Source organism: Lontra canadensis, unplaced genomic scaffold (genome assembly GCF_010015895.1).
Source record: "Lontra canadensis isolate GAN:19392208 unplaced genomic scaffold, GSC_riverotter_1.0 scaffold133, whole genome shotgun sequence".
Lineage (NCBI taxonomy): Eukaryota > Metazoa > Chordata > Mammalia > Carnivora > Mustelidae > Lontra > Lontra canadensis.
The window spans coordinates 3,513,019-3,531,767 of NW_022631127.1; the positions used below are offsets into that span (position 1 = coordinate 3,513,019).

Sequence of the window (18,749 nt, forward strand, 5' to 3'; positions counted from 1 at the left end):
CCATGCTGAGGTTTGGGGGAATTGTTTGGCATTGTGCAGGTGACCTCTGGCCTTGGCAAGGTCCACTTGTGCAGGGAGGAGATGGATGGCTGTTGAGCACAGAGGAAGGACACAGAGACAGTGGGGATGTGTCTCTTTCATTGTGTTCTGAAGGGGAGGAGGAAATGGGGTGCAAGCTAGAGGGTGGCTTGAGGGAGATTCTAGAACAAGGTCCTATTGTCACCAGATGATCCTGGAGAGGTAGAGGGGAGAAACTGAAAAGGCAGGAGAGAGGAGACCTTTGTGAGCCCTGGTCCTTGCGAGGGGTGAGGTGGGCTCTGGGGCACAGACGAGAAGCTGGTGCTCCTCATGCCCTTTACTCTGTGTTTCCTCTGCTATGTGATGGGGGCAGTAATAGACCTTCTTGAGACTTGCAAGGCTAAGGGATGTGAAGGACTGCTGCATTGGTCATGGGGAGCTGTGTCTATTATTAATTATTTTTTTTTAAGAAATTATGGATCTGGTACTTCAGGGACTCAGGGACCACCCTGCCCTGCTCTACTAATTGTCCTTCCTTCCTAGGGGTTCCAAGGGAGCCACATAGCAGAGCAGAATGGGGACCTCAGACCCTATTGACAATTTTTTATGTGGCTCCCAGTGATGGTCGTACTGGGGCTGTTCCTTCCTCTGTTACCTGCTTCCCTGCATTGCCAAGCCTCCCATGGGAGCCTGACTCACTTTATCAGGACTGCTGTACAGACTGTGATGAATTTAAAGAGAGTGGTTGGTTTGCCTCAAGGGTTCAGGCTTGAGGGTTTAGGGCAAGAAAGCCACTGGGAAAGTAGAACAAGGGTCTTAGTCCTAACGAATGACATGGGTCTGGACCAGCCAGGTGAGGGTGGCTCCTGTCAGCAGCGGGACCAGGATGGGGAGGTCAAGGTGGGCCCTGTGGCCTGCTGTGGCAAGAGGAGCAGACCTTTCCCATCCCACTGCTGGGCTGCTACAAAGCCTGTAGGAAGATGGAGTCATGCTGCAATAAGTTGTTCCCATTGTTTGTTTGTTTGTTGTGGGTTCTTGCCTTTTTGAGCTGAGCAAAGCCTGCCTTGGCCCAAGTTCTGTAGGCTTGTGTGTGTGTGTGGAAGGTTTCTATCTTCTAAAGTGTCCCTGAAGACGTGAGGCCTCCCCTGTGCCCTGTTTACTCACTGCTCACTCAGACTGTCCTCACAGGCCCAGTGTCTCTGCTGACTTTAAGAAACAATCTGGGGGCGCCTGGGTGGCTCAGTGGGTTAAGCCTCTGCCTTCGGCTCAGGTCATGGTCTCAGGGTCCTGGGATCGAGCCCCGCATTGGGCTCTCTGCTCAGCGGGGAGCCTGCTTCCTTTCCTCTCTCTCTGTCTCTGCCTGCCTCTCTGCCTACTTGTGATCTCTCTCTGTCAAATAAATAAATAAAATCTTAAAAAAAAAAAAAAAGAAACAATCTGAGGGTTTTGAAGGGGTGGGGGGTGGGAGGTTGGGGGAACCAGGTGGTGGGTATGGAGAGGGCACGGATTGCATGGAGCACTGGGTGTGGTGCAAAAACAATGAATACTGTTACGCTGAAAATAAAAAAAAAAAACACACACACACAAAAAAAAAACCCTGCTGTGTGCAGTGCTGGGGCCGTGTCCCCCTGATAGTGGGAAGGTGGGGCTGGTGTCCTTGGGCTGCTGTGGCTACAGGTTAAAACATCGACTTGTCCCTGCCGAGTTCTTCCGTCTGCTCTTCCTGCCTATAAAATCCTGTGGAAAAGGCTTTACCAGCACCTGGGTGGACTATCAAGGATGACATGAGAAGCCATGAAAATTAAATCCGTAATATATGGACAAGTATATACATTTTATTAAATAAAACAAGCCAGGATCTAGAATCTTGACTCAAAAAAATAGCATGCATGAGTTTGTGTGTATGTTTGTGTACATTGGAAAGATACACACTAGATTTAGTGTTCGTTATTGGGGGGGCAGTAAAATTGTTGATTTAAATTTCCATATTTGTGCCTTTTTTGTGTTTTGTAAATTGTATTTCTTATGAACACATTAGTTTTGTATTAAAAAACAATCAGGCGATTTTTATTTTGGAGTGGAATAGGTGGATCGTGGCGGTCATATGGTCAGATTGGACACAGCAGTAAAGGGAGATGGTCCCACAGCCTGGCTGAACATGAGAACACTAATGTCGGGCTGAAGAAAGCAGACATGAATAAATGAGAGCAGGACTTTTCTGATCTAGGTTGCCAAGCAATCAGACACTATTGTTTAGGACTGTGCTCCCAGGCACTCCTGTTTAGGATGACACTCATAGTTGGTAACACTAAGGAAGAAATGAAACGGCAGCTGAGGAGTGGTTCTCTCCAGTTTGGACAGCGGTCACTTGTGATAAGGAATAGGAGCTGTTATTGGACAGGGGCTCAGAGAGTTTGGGAAGCTGTAGTCTGCCTCTTGACCTTATTCCATAAATAATTCATGAATATTTTTTACGGACATCCAAATCACGTACCATAAAATGCACCCCTTCAAAATGTATAATTCAGGAGAACAGAAATACATGTTCATACAAAGACTTGCATACATATGTTCATAGTGGTATTATTTGTAATAGCCAACAAGTAAAAAAAAGTTCAAATGTCCGTCACCTAATGAGTAGGCAAACAAAATGTGGTCTATTCATACAGTGGAATATATTTCACTAGTATATGAAACTTTGTTCCTATATATAGCTCTGTGCTCTCCTACTTTGTGCTCCTACTGTCATACAAATTGCATATTTAGTTATTGTGTACCCATATGTAGTGATTTGTCGTTATTGAGTTATGCAGTTGTCTTTGAATTAGATGAGAGAAAAAAAGAGTTACTAATAAAAATGCATTTATGCTGTTTTTTATATTTACCTATGTCGTTACCTTTACTCATGCTCTTTATTTCTTTATGTGGATGCAAACTACTATCTGGGTCCTTTCCTTCAGCTTGAAGGGCTTTTTTTTCTGTAGGGCAGGTGTGCTATTGGCAAATTCTCCTGGTGTTTGTTCACTTGCAAATCTATTACTCTGCTCCTTCCAGAACTCTTGGCTGGCAGTCTTATTCTTGAAGCACTTTGAGTATGTCATCCTGCTGCCTCTGGCCTCCATGGTTTCTGATGAGAAGAAGCTGTTAATCTTCTTGAGGAGCCCCGGCCCATGAAGAGTGACTCCTTCCTGCTTTTAAGATTCTCTGTGTTTGACTGTTTGATTATGGTGTGTCTTGGCGTGGATTTCTAAATTTATTCTACTTGGAATTTGTTGAGCTTCTTGACTATGGAAATTTTTCTGATCATGTTTGGAAAGGTTTGGTCCCTTCTGTTTTCAGATATTCTTTTGGACCCCTTTACTCTCCCTTATCCCTTTCTGAGACTCCCGTTAGGCAAATGTTGGCTTGCTTGATGACGTCCCACAGGCCTCTGAGGATTTGTTCTTTTTTCTTCATCCTGTTTCTTTCTGTTCTTCAGATTGGATAATCCATGTTGGATTTATCTTTCCGTTCAGTGGTTTCTTATTCTCCCTGCTCAGATCAGCTGTTGTACTCCTTGAGGGAATTTTACAGTTGGGCTGTTAAATTTTACAACTCCAGAATTTCTATTTGGTTCTTTTAAAATGTTTTAATCTCTTTATTGATATTCTCTATTTGGTTAGACTTCCGTTTCATACTTTCTTTGGTTCTTCAGGCATGGTTCCTTAAGTTCTTTGTACATATTAAAAATAGCCAATTTAAAGTTTTTGTCTAGTTAGTCCAATGTCTGGGCTACCTCTGGATATTTTTTTATTAATTGCTTTCTTCCCTGTGCATAGGTCATAGTATCATGTTTTCTTGCATGTCTCCTATTTTTTGTTGAAAACTGGACATTTAAAATTCTATAATGTGGGGCGCCCGGTTGGCTCAGTTGGTTGAATGTCCAACTCTTGGTTTCGTGATCTCAGGGTCCTGGGATTAAGCCCCACATTGGCCTCTTTGCTCAATGGAGAGCCTACTTCTCCCTCTTCCTCTGCCTGCTGCTCCCCCTACTTGAGCTCTCTCTGTCTCTGTGTGTGTGTGTGTGTCAAATAAATAAATAAAATCTTTTTTAAAAATTTCATAAGGTGACAGCTCTAGAAATTAGATTCTCCCCTCTGCTCAAGGTTTCTTAGTGACTTTAATGAGTGACTTCTTTAGTTTGTATTCTGTGTTGTACAGGACCACTGAAGTCTCTGCTCGTGGTCAGGTAACACTTGGCTAGAGGTCTCCCTGAATGCCCTATGTGGAACTGCTGAACCTCCCTGTCTTTGCTTGGATGCTCTGTGTGCACGTTGGGGCACATCTTCAGCACAGGGCCTGGGAGGGGACAGCTCTGCCTCAGCCCTCACTTTCTTCTCCTGCAGAGCCTCCAGAGCAGCTGGAGGGTAGAGCTTCAGGCCTTTTCAGCTATTTCCTGAGCAGATGCCCAGCTCAGTAGGAGTGGCCTTCTAGATTCCCAGGAAGTTTTAGAAACTTTGCAGAATTTTCACAGACATCTCATTCCCCAGCTTTTCCTTTTAGGCTTTTTGGTTGGTGTATTATTTACCCCAGCTATTACCCACTACCTCAGGCAGCTGTGGAGTGCCTGTAATTGTTTTCAAGAAATGTCTCCCAGGGAAGAGGCTTTTTACACTGAGTAAATTATGAGTCCAGTGAAATGCAGATAGTTTGTAAGTGGCAGTTTCCAGTGAACCACCTGCTAGGTCAAAGGAGGACAGTTTTTTGAGAATGAGGCTTTGAAAGATCTTGAGCCCATTCTGTTCTCTCTGGGCTGTTGGTTTTTAAGGCTGCTGCAGAACCAGAGAGCAGGGGGTGGGACTAAGGCACAGTTAAAACATCATGAATACCCATGTTGCTGTTCTTGCTAAAGATTCAGCATTTTTTCTTGAATAGATACTCCTTGCATTGCTGCAAGCCTTTGATTAATTTTCAGAGTTCTGAAAAAGTGGATTTTGACAGTTTTTGCTAGCTTTCTTGTTCTTTTATGGAGGAGAGAATTTTCAGTTCCCTATATCACCAGTTTTGCTGACTCTAATTCATAAATATTTAGTGCTATCTTCTATAATGTGTTTTTTTTTCCCTCAAAGATATGCATATTAAATTAAAAAAAAACCTTTAAATTGGGGTTGCAGGAGACCATGCGGAGCAGTCGCTGAGTGAGGGGCTGCTGGACAGAAGGGCTTGAGGGCTTACCGGGCATCAGCCCCAGAGGGGTCAGGAACTCTACCAAACAGTCCCTGTCGCTTTGTGTCTCCCAGGTTACGGCTGCCAGGGGCTCAGTTCTGCTCACATGGATGGGACAGAGACCCGGCAGCGTCGGCCAGAGGAGCTGGTTCTGCCACACACCCTCAGTCCCGGAAGACTCCCTGCAGCCTCAGAAGATGGACCTCTGAGTGTGCCTGAGAGCCAAAGGGCAGTCTCTAAACCACTGGGGACTGAGCTCAGCAGGGAGACTGCCTTATCCATTGGCCTTCAGGTGATAGTCCCCTTCGTGTTTGCTGGACTGGGACTCTCCGGGGCTGGTGTACTTTTGAACTATTTCCAGGTAAGAGGGAACTAAACGGTAATAGTGCTGTTGGTGGCATTGTTGAATGTCATCCCTAAAGTTGAGTCCAGCTTGAGGGACAAGGGGTAGGGCCTTCTCCTCTCCAATACCATTTTTCTACAAATTTCACAGGATTCTTTTAGTTACTGGTGATGGAGACTAAATTTAACCCAGGTTAAGCTTAAAAGAGACAATTTATTAGCCCCTATAATTGGAATATCTAAAGGGTCATGCCGCTTTTCTAACCGTACACCGGAGAAGAATGAGGCACAAACAAGTCAGCTGTAAGAGAGAGGGAGCAGGGGATGATAGCTGGAAGGGCTGTCATCCCAAACAACTCCTTAGTCCCTCATTTATTAGATACATGATAGCAACAAAGGAGAAGAAAAGGTTATACAATAGCCCTATGTCTAGTAGGTAACCAAGAAGGAATGTGAGTCATATATGATGGTCACAAGTCTTAGGGGTAAAGGAGGTAAACAAGAAGCGGAGTAAGGTGTGTCTGGTCCGGGATTACCTTAACAGCAGGCTTTCTCTGAGGCAGGGGTGACAACAAAAAAGGGAAACAGGCAGCGTTCCACCCTGAGCAAGCCTGGCATCCCCAGCTGCTCGGCTTCAAGGACATGTATCATCCCTTCCACCAGAGGCCGGCTGCTAGTACATGTTTTTCTCAAGGTCATCTTTAAGCATGCTTGCGTCACCAGTACAACTCCTCATTAGTTGAAGTTATATTTTAAGCAGTATATTATTCTGAGGGACAGTTACAGAGTTAGATTTTAACTCTGCACGATCCAGGTGCTTAAATGATATCATTTTGCTGGCTTTTTCTCTGTCACTCAACTATGTTTTATTTTCAGGCAGAATTCTGTACCTAGAGGTGAAGATGCCCCTTGGCAGTTAATCCTTGGTATATGTGTTATTAGAAAAAAGACAGACCTCTTTGTCAATGTCCACATCGGTCTCTGAACATTGATTCTGATGTCAGGTGTCCACTCCTGGTCCAGTCACTGTTCCCTGAGGGAGGACATTCTCTGCTTGGCTAGCCTGACTCTTGAGTATTAATAACTCTTTGAGGGAGGCAGGGCCCTTTGATTTGCAACCCTACTGGAATGCCACATAGTGGGGAACTGGGAGTCACCCATCAGACAAAAAAGTTACCAATGTGCCATGCCTTGCCTGTTTTGCTACTATCAGAGCCCTTTGTCAGTCCTCCCTGAAAAAGCATAATCCCAAAGAATATTCTAAGTAACGCCTGGTCAGATCTCTCCTATCAGCAGAGAACAAGGATTGTCTAGAGTGGGGCAGGCTGGGAGAAGCAGGGCTGCCCTGTCTGACAGCTCCCAGCCTGTGCCTCACTCAGCACTCCAGGGGATCTGCAAAGGGTTGGTGATGGTGGAGGGGTCTCTGTGTCTGGGAACTTGGGCCCTGCCCCTCACTCATTTGAGTCCCAGTTCTGCCATGTAGCTATAAGGCTGGTAGTTTAAAATTATTTTTAAACCAACACGAAAATAAGATTTCATGTAAAAGTCAGAATATCTATTTTCTCTTGAAAACCTGGCAACTCTTAACAACGTTGGATCCATATTCTCTTAGGGCCGCAGTCAGTGGTTGCTGTCCCCTCCAGGTGGCCGTATTCTCTGGTTTGCCACAGTGCCCACCACTCCCTCTTATGACCCCATCCTACTTCACTCCATGATCTGCCTGGCCCTGCCCCAGTCTGGGGTTCTCAAAAACCCTTCCAATACCCAGCTGTCTAGTTTTTCATAACATCACAACACCAGTGACCAGCTCCACTCCAAAGATCCACCTAGAACTTGTCAGGCCCCAGGATGAGCTTCTCTTAACCTGGAGTCCCTATCTCAGTCAGATTCAGCCCCATTCCCCATGTTTTGTCTCTCTCTGACCTCCAGACCCCTCAGCTCTCTCCTTTCTCCCAGTGACCTGGTGCCTTCTGGCCCTACATCTTTCTTTAATCCACGGTCGGTTAGCATTGCTATAACCTCTGGAGCACCTCAGTGCCTGGCTTCCATAACCCGGAGATTTCCTCTCCACCCCACTCCTGCCTCCTGCCACTGCCTCGTCACTGCCTTCCTTACTTTGGGTCCTCCTCCCTACAGTCCATGCTCTATACCAGTGATATTCAGAGTCTGTTGTATCGAGGGTACCTGCCAATGTGATGTCACTGAGTATGTATCCCACACACTCAAATGCATGCACACTTCAACATACATATTTATAGAGCCGTTCATAGACATCAGCTGCCTGTACATACACACTTTGGTTCTACAGACACACACACACACACACACACACACACACACACACACAAATTTATAAATTACATAGGGAGAGGCAGTATCATAGTGAATTGAACTGCTTAAGAGCCCAGACTCTGAAGCTACTCTAACTGGATTTGAGTCCAACCTTTGTTGCTTACACAAGTTGCTCTTTGTTCCCGTTTGCTCTTCTGTAAATTAGAGTTGACCCCACAAGGTTGTTGAGAGGACTGTGAAGTGCTGGTCACAGTGCCAGGCATTAGAAAGCACCTAGTGAAAGTTAACTGCTGTTGCTGCTGTTGTCACTGATAATCTGTCTCATGCAGTTCTGGGCCAGTTTCCAAGAACTTACATAAAATTTGCAACTCAAGAGGATAAAGATTAGGCAGAAATATCCATTCTGGAGTTTCTTTCACGTATTCATTAGACCCACATGAGGGTCATGGCCCGGCTGCCATGCCAGGGGGACCTCCATGATGCAGATCTGAATTTTAAAATCCGTGTTGGTTAACTGTGGAATAGAATACAGACTCCACAAACTGGTATCCAGGCATCCTTCGTTCGTTCCCCTTGGCTGAATCAGTTAGGATGGTTTCAGCCACAAATATCAGAAAGCGCACCTAGAATTGATTAAATAAGAAGGAAATAGGTCATGTCCCAAAATGGAATTTCCAAGATAGGGTAATTCTGGGTTTGGGAAGTGTTATCATCACCAGCCAACGATGCCTTCAAGGAACCAGGACCTTTCCAAGTTCCTGCCAGACAGCACCCAAAGTTGGCTTTGTCCTACAGCCAGCCACATCACATTCAGAGGGAGAAGAATGGGTTATGTGTTCTGGTTCCTCCTTCTTAAGCACAGGGAACGGTTCCTAGGCGCTCCCAACAGAATTCCCCAACTTCTTATTGGCAGATTTGAGGCACATCCCACTTTGGCACCAAAAATTGGCAAAGGGAATGGAATGGCCTTGATTGGTTTGGTCTGTTTGAAGTGAGGAGAAGTGTAGGTCCCTTGCCCTGTGGGGAGGAAGATGGGTTCCTGTGTACAATTGGATTCTGTGGGGAAGGCTGGAAAGGAGCAGGGGTGCCACGCTGGCTCGGGGCGGCTGAGACTCCAGTCCTGCAGCTCTGTGGTGCTGGCTTTAGTCTCAGCTGCATGGTAGCCTCCAGCCTCACTGAGACTGAGACTGTCCCCTTCCTGTGGCTGCCCTCCCACCAACCCCAGGTGAAAAGGCCTCCCATCATCCTTTCTGCCCTGTTTCACATAGGCAATCTTTCATGGAGCCTTTCCGGAGGCGCCAGCCCCCCTGACATTTCACCTTTACAGACAATGGGATATTTGCCATTTCCTTTTATCTTGTACATTAATCTGGTGTCTCCTTGGTTTGAATGTAAACTCCCTGAGAATAGAGGCTACACCTTTTTTTTTAAAATTTTCTTTTTGTAGAAAAAGTAAAATATCCACGTGGTTCAGGGTTCAAAAGTTTCACCAGTGTGAGACTAGGCTCCCCAGTCTATACAGAGGGAACCAGTGGGCCCCAGTTGGCTATGTTTTCTCCTAAAGATGAACAAGTATCTATATCTGTTCATCTGCTTCTGTATATTTTTCTCTTTTTTCAAGTTTTAGCATATGCAGACTATTGAGTATCTTGCTTTTTTCTCTGTACAGTTTATTCACTACAAAATATATTCCCTTTACAATATTCTTTGTAGGTATATTAAGAGTTTACTTTTTTAAATGGTTATTTAGTGTTCCATTATACAAATATCCCAGAATTTATTTAGCCAATTCCCTTCTGATGTACTTTTCAATTTAATTTAATAGTTTGCTAGGGCTACCATAACAGAGTACCACAGACTAGGTGGCTGAAATGTCAGAGACTTCTTTTCTCACAATTCTGTAGACTGGAAGTTCAAAATCAAGGTGCCCTTAGGGTTTGTTTCTCTCAAGGCCCCTCTCCTTAGTGTGCAAATGGCCACCTTCTCCCTGTGACCTCACATGGTCATCCCTCTATGCATGTCTGTGTTCAAATTGTCCTTTTCTTGTAAGGACACCAGTCATATTGGACTAAGACCCACCCTTATGACCTCATTTTAATTTAATACCTTTTTAAAGGCCCAATTTGTTGCCACCAAATGCAGTGATATTCTGAAGTATGGGCTGCGGCGGGGGAGGGGGCAAATGTTTAGAACTTCAGTTTGGGGGAGGGGACACTATTCTGCTCATAACAGCAACTTAAAATGGTATCACTAACAAAAGCTGCAGTGAATCATCTTGACATTTCCTACACACCTGAGTAAATGAGTAGGATAAATTGTTGCAAGTAGAAGTTGCTGGGTCAAAAGGTGCATGCATTTGTGACTTCAGATATCCCCAAATCACTTGCCCTGGGTGTGGCACCCGATCAACAAAACTAGAAGCTGGTTCTCTGAAAGAATTAATAAGATCAATAAACCTTTGGCCAGACTTATCTAAAAGAAGAGGGAAAGGACCCAAATCAATAGAATCATGAATGAAAGGGAAGAGATCATGACTAACACCAAGGAAATAGAAGCAGTCATCAGAAATTATTACCAGCAACTATATGCCAACAAATGAAGCAACATGGAAGAAATGGATGCCTTCCTGAAAATTTACAAACTACCAAGACAATCTGAATAGACCAGTAACCAGCAAGGAAATTGAAACAGTAATCAAAAACCTCCCAAAGCATGAGTCCAGGGCCAGATGGCTTCCCAGGGGAATTCTACCAAATACTTAAAGAAGAAATTATATCTATTCTATTAAAGCTGTTCCAAAAAATAGAGATGGAAGGAAAAGTTCCAAACTCATTCTGTGAGGCCAACATTACCGTGAGTCCCAGACCAGGCAAAGACCCCATCAAAAAGGAGAATTTCAGACCAATATCCCTGATGAATATGGATGCAAAAATTCTCACAAAAATACTAAGCAATAGGATCCAATAGTACATTAAAAGGATTATTCACCACAACCAAGTGGGATTTGTTCCTAGGGTGCAAGTTTCAATATCCGCAAATCCATCAACGTGATAGAGCACATTAATAAAAGAAAAGGCAAGAACCATATGATATTCTTAATTGATGCAGAAAAAGCATTTGACAAAATACAGCATCTTTTAAAACTCTTCAGAGATAGGGATACAGGGAACATTGCTCAGTATTCCTTCACCACCAAAAGAAAAATCCCTGTTTCCCAGCACTTGGCAACATGGTTTATTATCAAATCCTTTGATCTTTAATAATCTGACAGATGGAAAATTGCATTACATTGTACACTGTCTTAGTTTCTATTACTATGTAACACATCATCGTGAAATCTAGCAGCTTAAAATGGCACTCACGTATTACTTTACGGGTGCTGTGGCCAAGAATCCAGGTTAGTGGAATTCCTGCTGCCAGGCCTCTCAGGAGGCAGCAGTCGAGGTTCTAGACCATGGCCATGGCATCTTCCCAATGCGCTCACATGGTTGTGGGAGGGTTTTAGCTCCTGGCAGATTGTTGGATGCAGGGCCTCCGTTCCTCGCTGCCTGTCACCCATAGGCCGCCTTTAGTACTTTCCTTGCTGGACGTGTCCCACATGGCAGCTTCATCAAAGCATGGGGTCCAAGAAGGAAACAGTCTGTTAGCAAGTCACACGAACCATTGCCTTTTGTAACCTCACCACAGAAGAACTTTTCTTCTTTTGGCTAGAAGCAAGTCACTGATTTCAGCCTATGTTCAAGAGGGGATTACATCGAGCATCAGTACAGAAGGTATTGGGGGCCATTGTTGAGGTCCCTTGTGGTGTAATTTGCATTTTTTACATTAACAAGTAAAGTTGAGTATCTTTTGATATTTGCTTCTCTTCTCTGCCCATATTTGTATGGATTGGTTATCCTTTTTCTTATTGATACCTAAGGGTTCTTTATAGGTGGGGAAATTGGCTCTTTGTGATATGGATTACAAATATGTTTCTTATTTTTCTATTTCTCTTTTGACTTTGCTTTTGGCCCTGCATACACACACACACGTGTGTGTGTGTGTGTGTGTGTGTGTGTGTGTGTATATATGAAATATAATAAAATTTATATTTATATGTGTATGTGTATATATATATTTTACGTAGTAAAGTATATATATTTTATGTGTATATTTTATGTAGACTAATACTCTTTCTTTTAAGGCACCAAGCCCGTCTTCTGCTTAGAAACAGAAGCTCTCATATAGCTCTCCAGCCCCCTGGGTGCCCACACAGGCCAGCATATATTACAGGGTTTGGGAATGTATTCATATGAAGAGGAGAAAAACCCATTCTTTGTGTTGAGTCTGATCTCTTTGCATTACATATAGCAGAAATTCAAACTGGTGGTCTGCCGAGGGGTCAGGAACCTTGGGCTCTGTGGAAGTGGGTGGGGGTAAAGAGGAGGGAGTGTCTGGCAGGGATCCTGCCTTAGCCAAGAAAGCCAGGAGGGCAAGGGGCTAATGGGAGGGGAGAAGCAAGAGGGTGGAGAGTTCTGTGAGTGAAGGGATTCAAGCCTGGACTGAGTATCACAGGGCCTGAGGCCAGCCTGTTGCCTCCCCCTGGTGAGGGAAGATCCCCATCCTAGGGTTATGGGATGGCTGAACATGCAGCACCCACCCCTAGACTGTTGAGAAATACTACAGGTTATTAATCACATGTACTCCTCGTCTGAGAGGGGGAGTGGGTGCTGTGCAGGGCTCTCAGGAGGGAGTGCTTGGGAGCAGATAAAAGCTGCAGAGGCTGTGGGAAGCCCTGCGTGGTATTAAAATGGTGGGGGAGCCCCTGGCTTCTACGGGAGGGCGTGACTGGCATGTTCACGGGGACCTGGCAGGGAAGTAGATAAAGCCCACTATGCGAAGATAAGAAGTTACCATCCCTTTGCTAAGAAGGGCCTCGAGAACAGCAGGGTGGGACTTGTGGTTAGGCTACTCAGGACCTTCCCTCTTTGTGCTAGGTCACAGCCGCACATAGTGCTGCTAGTTTGAGGGCTCAGACCACATTGACCCTGTGATGTCTTGACACCAGCTTAAACCCTGGTGGTGACTGGGACTTCTAAAGAGTGGGCAAAGTGCCTCCCAAGCAAGTGAAGTGGCCCCTTGACCTGAAGGGAGAGGGCCCCATGGGGAACTTATAGGGGCTCCCTATTGCAGCCAATAATGGCAGTGCTTTTATTGGGCCTGTGTTGTGGGTGCAGGAAACATGTCTCCCCAGGAGCTGGAATCCATATTAGAATCAGTGCCAGGTTAATCAACCTCCCACCCCCCACTGGGGGCTCATCTGATACCTTGCAGCTTAAATAGGAGTTGTTGGAGAAGAACGGTGTGCCTTTCAATCCCACTGGCTGCTCAGGGTCTGCAGGGGAGGTGGGAGTTTATTGAACCCTTCCTGTGGAGCCAGAAATGTGTATCCTGCGTATCTAGGAGGGCCTGGCCATGGTCTGTAAGTTGGAACAACAAGGAGGACAAGGGGTGTCCCAGTGACGCCTTGATTGTGGCCTTACTACCTATGGAGACGGCTGTGACTGACTTTGACCTGTATTTGGGGTGTCTCTGAGGCAACAGTGCCCCAAGTTCTTCCTTATCCCGAAAGGGACAACTCAGGCAGTGCCTCTGGAGTTGGTGAGGGGTGCAGATGGGGACATTTGCTGGCCAGGGCATCCAGTGTTAAATGGCATTCTAAAGTTTGGCCACTTTTGCTGACTGTTGGGTGGGTTGTGTCCTTTATTAGAGACATAAACATTCCACTGAGCTCTGTCATGTAGTACAGTGGTCACACCACCCATAAAGTATACAGACTACATTGCTGTTCACTCAGCTGGTGGTGTGGGGGCTCCCTGCACAGCCAAGGGGACCAGGGGAGGGGCGACCTCCTCTGGCGTGGGTGGCATTTGGCAAGGAACAGCAGGGGAGACCTCTTCCTTGAGGTGGCACATGCCAGGGGGACCAGATTTGACTCTATCCTGCATTGAGGAAGGCTCAATAGCTCTGCTTCCCAAGGCTCAATGGGCAGCTGGGTATGGAGGGTCACAGGCCTGGGTGTGTGAAAGCCTCTCTTTCCGGGATAGCCCAGTTGTGTGGCCAGCAGTTGCCTTTTGGTTGGTGTATAGTGTAGGCAAGGAAGGTATTTTCTTACATCTGAAGGCCTTGAGCATTGTGTGTCCATATGGATATATGGTCCAGAGACCAGGAAGCATAGAGGAGGTTGCTAAAGCTTTTTCAGTGAAGAGGTATTTGAAGGCACTGATGGGAATGCCTGTTGACTTTATTTTTTTTTTAAGATTTTATTTATTTATTAGGGAAAGATAGAAAGAGCACAGAGGGAGAGGGAGAAGTGGATTCCCCACTGAGCAGAGAGCCTGATGCGGGGCTCCATCCAAGGACCCCAAGATCATGACCTGAGCCGAAGGCAGATGCTTAACCGACTGAGCCAGCCAGGCACCCCATGCCTGTTGACTTTAATTTGGGCAGATTCTAGGGCCTTTTGTTGGAGGTATCCATTCAAGGTAGGCTTCTTTGCAAGAGAGCATAAATGGGTATGAGTAAAATGTGTAGATGAGCATTGTGTTGCCTCTGGAATCCAAAAAGGGCTAAAAGATTTTGGGCTGGTATTACCAGTGTGTGTGCTGAGAGGTCAGTAGCTGTTTTCTGACAGTGTCAAGGATGGAGTTGCTCTGGATTTACCAAAATAATTTTCATGCATTTGCCAGGCTGGCTGGCTTTGCCCTACCTGTGAAACCATGGCCCACCTTCTCTTTGTGAGCTCCTTTCTGAGTATTCGGATATCCTTAATGAATGTGTCACATGAGCCTCTCTGGAGGAAGACATCATAATGTGATGTCAGACCTGTGCTCCTTGAGGAAGGCACAAGCAGTAAGACATTGTCTGCAAAGATTGTGCATGGCAGAGCTGGCAAGGTACTGTGTGAGTAGCCTGGAAAAGTCTACTGTGTCCATTCAGAGTTGAAGGTCAGCTGCACATAAGAGGTTGTTGAAAGAGGCACTAAATAGAACACATTAGCCAGATCTATAATAGCAAAATACTGGTTGTTGATTGGGTGGGGTCAGTAATCTCAGTAACATTGGGTGGGGACCTCAGAGGATGGAACCAGAGCATTAAGATTGTGGTCATGCACTCTGAGGCACCGTATATTCTTTCCACCTTTAAAAACAGGCCAAATTAGACCTGAAAGAAGCAGTGGGGGTAATCACTCCTTCTCTAAGTAGGTCTTGTATGATCAATTTCAATCCTTGAAGACCCTGTGTTAGCTTACACTAGACTGTGTTAACTGTTTTAGCTCCATAAATGGGGGGGGTGTTCATGAGATCTTATTTTGGCTATTTAATTGATAAATCAGACTAGGTGCAGGAGTGTCATAGAGCTCTTGCCAGATACAGACTGCCCCCGGCAAAGGTACCTCCTACCGGGATATGGCCAGTTGGCAGTATTTCTTGACTTGGTGATGGGAGGAGGTGGCTGTGCCCAGGAGAGACAGTGAGTAGAACACAGAGCGGGCTAACGCACAAGCTGGCCAGCAGTTCACAGCTCCATCCCAGGCAGCCCTGATCATGTCAGCAGATACTTAGCAAAGAGCAGCTGTTGAAAGCTGACCAGGGTTGGGTTGTCCTACTCCTAATGCCAACTGTTGGAATCACCTCCTTCTGACTCCAGTGGTGATGGAGGGGTTCCACCATACATTATGGAGATGGCCCAAACACACGATGACCCCAACACTGAACAAAGGAAATCCCCGAGTTTATCAGTCACACATACTCACAATCTGGGGGAGGACACTGCCTACCACCCAGAGACACACAGGGTTGCACTGGGGAGCAGAGTGAACTCCCAGGAGCTCCAGGAGGCAGTCTTTGTAGTAACAGTAGAAGGAGGTGCCCCTGGTTCCCATGGGAAGGTGTGGGCTGGCAGGAACTAAAACCCCCTGCTCAAGGATAAGCAGGAACTGTGCCTGGTCCCTTTGATAAGGAGGGTTGCTTGATTAGAGGACCTTGTCTGTTGGAGCAGAGTGGGGAAGAGAAGTTGCAGTTAGATCATTTGAGGCCCTCCTGGTTTCACCAGATGTCAAGACAGCAAATCTTCATTAATTTTAGGCCTTACAGCACTCAACCTATAGAAGACTGATGGGGTTTCTTTTTCTCTTTTTGATTCTATGATTCTAATTATTTGTTCATTTGTTCACTCATTCATGCCATGCCCACACGCGCGCGTGTGTGTGTGTGAGAGAGAGAGAGAGAAATAGACAGACAGACAGACAGACAGAGCAGCACTGTCCTGGATGCTATGGAGGAGCCAACAACCAGGCCCCACTCTCACAGCATCACAGCCAAGCAGGGAAGGACAGACAGCAGATGCTAAGTCAGTGTTGGACAGCAGAAAGGGGTATGAAGACAACAGGCCAGCTGTGCCTCGGACTCAGAGGGCAAGGCAAGAGGAGGCCTGAGGACTAGAGGCTAGAGTGGGGCCTGAGTGACACAAGGGAGCTGCCTGGGGAGATCATGCCTGAGATTAGTTGGCCCCCGGTGGGAGGGCGTGCTCTGGATCTATGTTTTCACCTGTGTGTGGGTTCTGCCAGCCTCAGCAGAAGCAGGAAATATAGGAGAACCCCTCCTGTTATTGAAATGTAATTGGCTTGATCTCTGAGACCTTAACAAGATGGGGAAGAATTCAGGTCTTTTAAGCATGACCATTGGGTTCAGAACCAGCCCGGGCTCAAGGTGACCATGAAAGGAATAGGAGGCCATTTGGAAGGTGTGCTGCTGGGAAGATAACCAGTTCCAGCTGAAGAAACAGAAAGGAAAGCTAAGAATGGTGGTGTGCATTCCAAAACCCTCTGCCCACCCTCTGCAGGCCCTCCTAATTGTGCTACAAAGACACAACCCCTAAAAATTGAGGGTGTTGGAATGGGTGAGGGATTCATGCTGTAGGCCTGGGGATCCTGATTCATTGATCCATGCCTGGGTCTGAGTTGCAGGTTTCGGGTCGTTCTGATGACAGAATAGACTGAAAACCATTGATGGTGTCCCACCCCTCATGATTAGAAGTTAGATGCCCAAACGGGCAGGGACTTGTTCAGGGTCACCCAGGAAACCACCTGATGTTTAACCTGGATTCTACCCCACGGCCTAGCGTAGCCCCAGAATCTAGCTCAAGCTCTTTGAGATTTTCTACTGTGCTACTGAGCTATTTTTAAAATCACAGTCTTGATTTTCTGGATTGTGACCTAATAAACCAGGTTGACAGATTTTGTTCTCAAATAGCACAGGAAAGTGTTTCGTGTAATGACATCTTTTGTTTATTTTTGGTGACAGTTTATGTTTTGATGATTAGGAAAGCAAGTGATCACCATAGAATGTACAGAAAATTATACAGTAAAAGACACTTTTAAAAAAGATTTTATTTATTACTTGACAGAGACACAGCGAGAGAGGGAACACAAGCAGGGGAAGTGGGAGAGGGAAAAGCAGGCTTCCCACTGTCACTTTAAACTCTACCATTCAGAAGCAGTCACTTTTAGCATCTTGATGTATATCCTTCTGAACTTTCACTGCTTGTGTTCACTGCTATGTGTGTTTATGTTAATTTCTCATTTGCTTTTTTAAACAGAAATGAGAAACATTTTCATAATGATTAAGAACTGCATAATCAGAAATCTCTTTCTCTGTGAAATTATACAAATGATTGTCTATTTCCATATCTTCTGTACTGATGAGAGTGGTTCAAGGGCCCACTGTGTATAAGTATACATTGTATTATGATGTTTGACCAAATTCAAAAGTATAAAGAAATCATAATAAAGTGACAACTTGTCGGGGGTCCCTGCAGCTCAGTGCCATGGGAGCAGTGTGATCAGTGTCCAGAGGCAACAGGTGAGCTCCGAGCTGTTCTGTTGTAAATCAGCTAACTTCTACAGCTCATTTCTCAAAAACATGCCATTTCTCTCTGCCTTCTGCTGGTTCAGATCTTGTTGGAACACAGGGATCCAAACCACAGATGGCAGGCAGCAGCAGATGGGAGATGGGCAAGGAGTGGACCACAGGGAGGGCGGTGGAGGCAGTCTGCAATGGGAGTCAGGATCTTAGTCCTGCCTCTGGTACTGACATGTGTGATGATCTTTAGCAAACTCTCTAGGGCCTTCAATTTCCTTTTTTTTTTTAATTTAAATACAATTAGCCAACATATTAGTTTTTGTTGTAGTGTTCAGTGATTCACTTGTTGCCTATAAAACCCAGTGCTCATCACAACACATGCCCTCCTTAATGCTCATCACCCAACTACCCCATGCCTCCATCCCCTCCCCTCCAGCAATCCTCAGTTTGTTCCCAGAGTCAATAGTTCTCATGGTTTATCTACCTCTCTGATTTCTTCCCATTCAGTTTTCTATCCCTTCGCCTATGATCCTCTGCACTATTTCATATGTTCCACATATGAATGAAAGCATATAATTGTCTTTCTCTGCTTGACTTACTTCACTTAGCGTTTTACCTCCAGTTTCATCCGTGTCAAGGTAAATGATAGGTATTCATCCTTTCTGATGGCTGAGTCATATTCCACTGTAGATATGAACAAGATCTTCTTTATCCATTTGTCTGTTGAAAGGCATCTCAGCTCTTTCCAGTTTGTCTATTGTGGACATCGCTGCTATGAACGTTGGGGTGTATATGGCCCTTCTTTTCACTACATCTGTATCTTTAGGGTAAATACCCAGTAGTGCAATTGCCGGGTCATAGGCTACCTCTATTTTTAAATTCTTGAGGAACCTCCACACTGTTTTCCAGAATGGCTGCACCAGCTTGCATTCCCACCAAAGTGTAAGAGGGTTCCCCCTTCTTGCATTCTCAGCGACACCTGTCACTTCC

The 18,749-nt window shown here is 45.5% G+C and overlaps 1 protein-coding gene across 5 annotated transcripts in view; it reads left to right on the forward strand.

The window, feature by feature from the left end:
* The window catches only part of SLC41A3 (solute carrier family 41 member 3), a 123,189-nt gene that overhangs the window by 11,764 nt on the left and 92,676 nt on the right, over positions 1 to 18,749 (forward strand). For all 5 annotated transcript variants that reach the window (XM_032842815.1, XM_032842814.1, XM_032842811.1 and 2 more), the window contains one exon: positions 5,298 to 5,584. In XM_032842815.1, the coding sequence (XP_032698706.1) occupies positions 5,298 to 5,584 (287 nt within the window). The remainder of the gene's footprint in view (positions 1 to 5,297; positions 5,585 to 18,749) is intronic.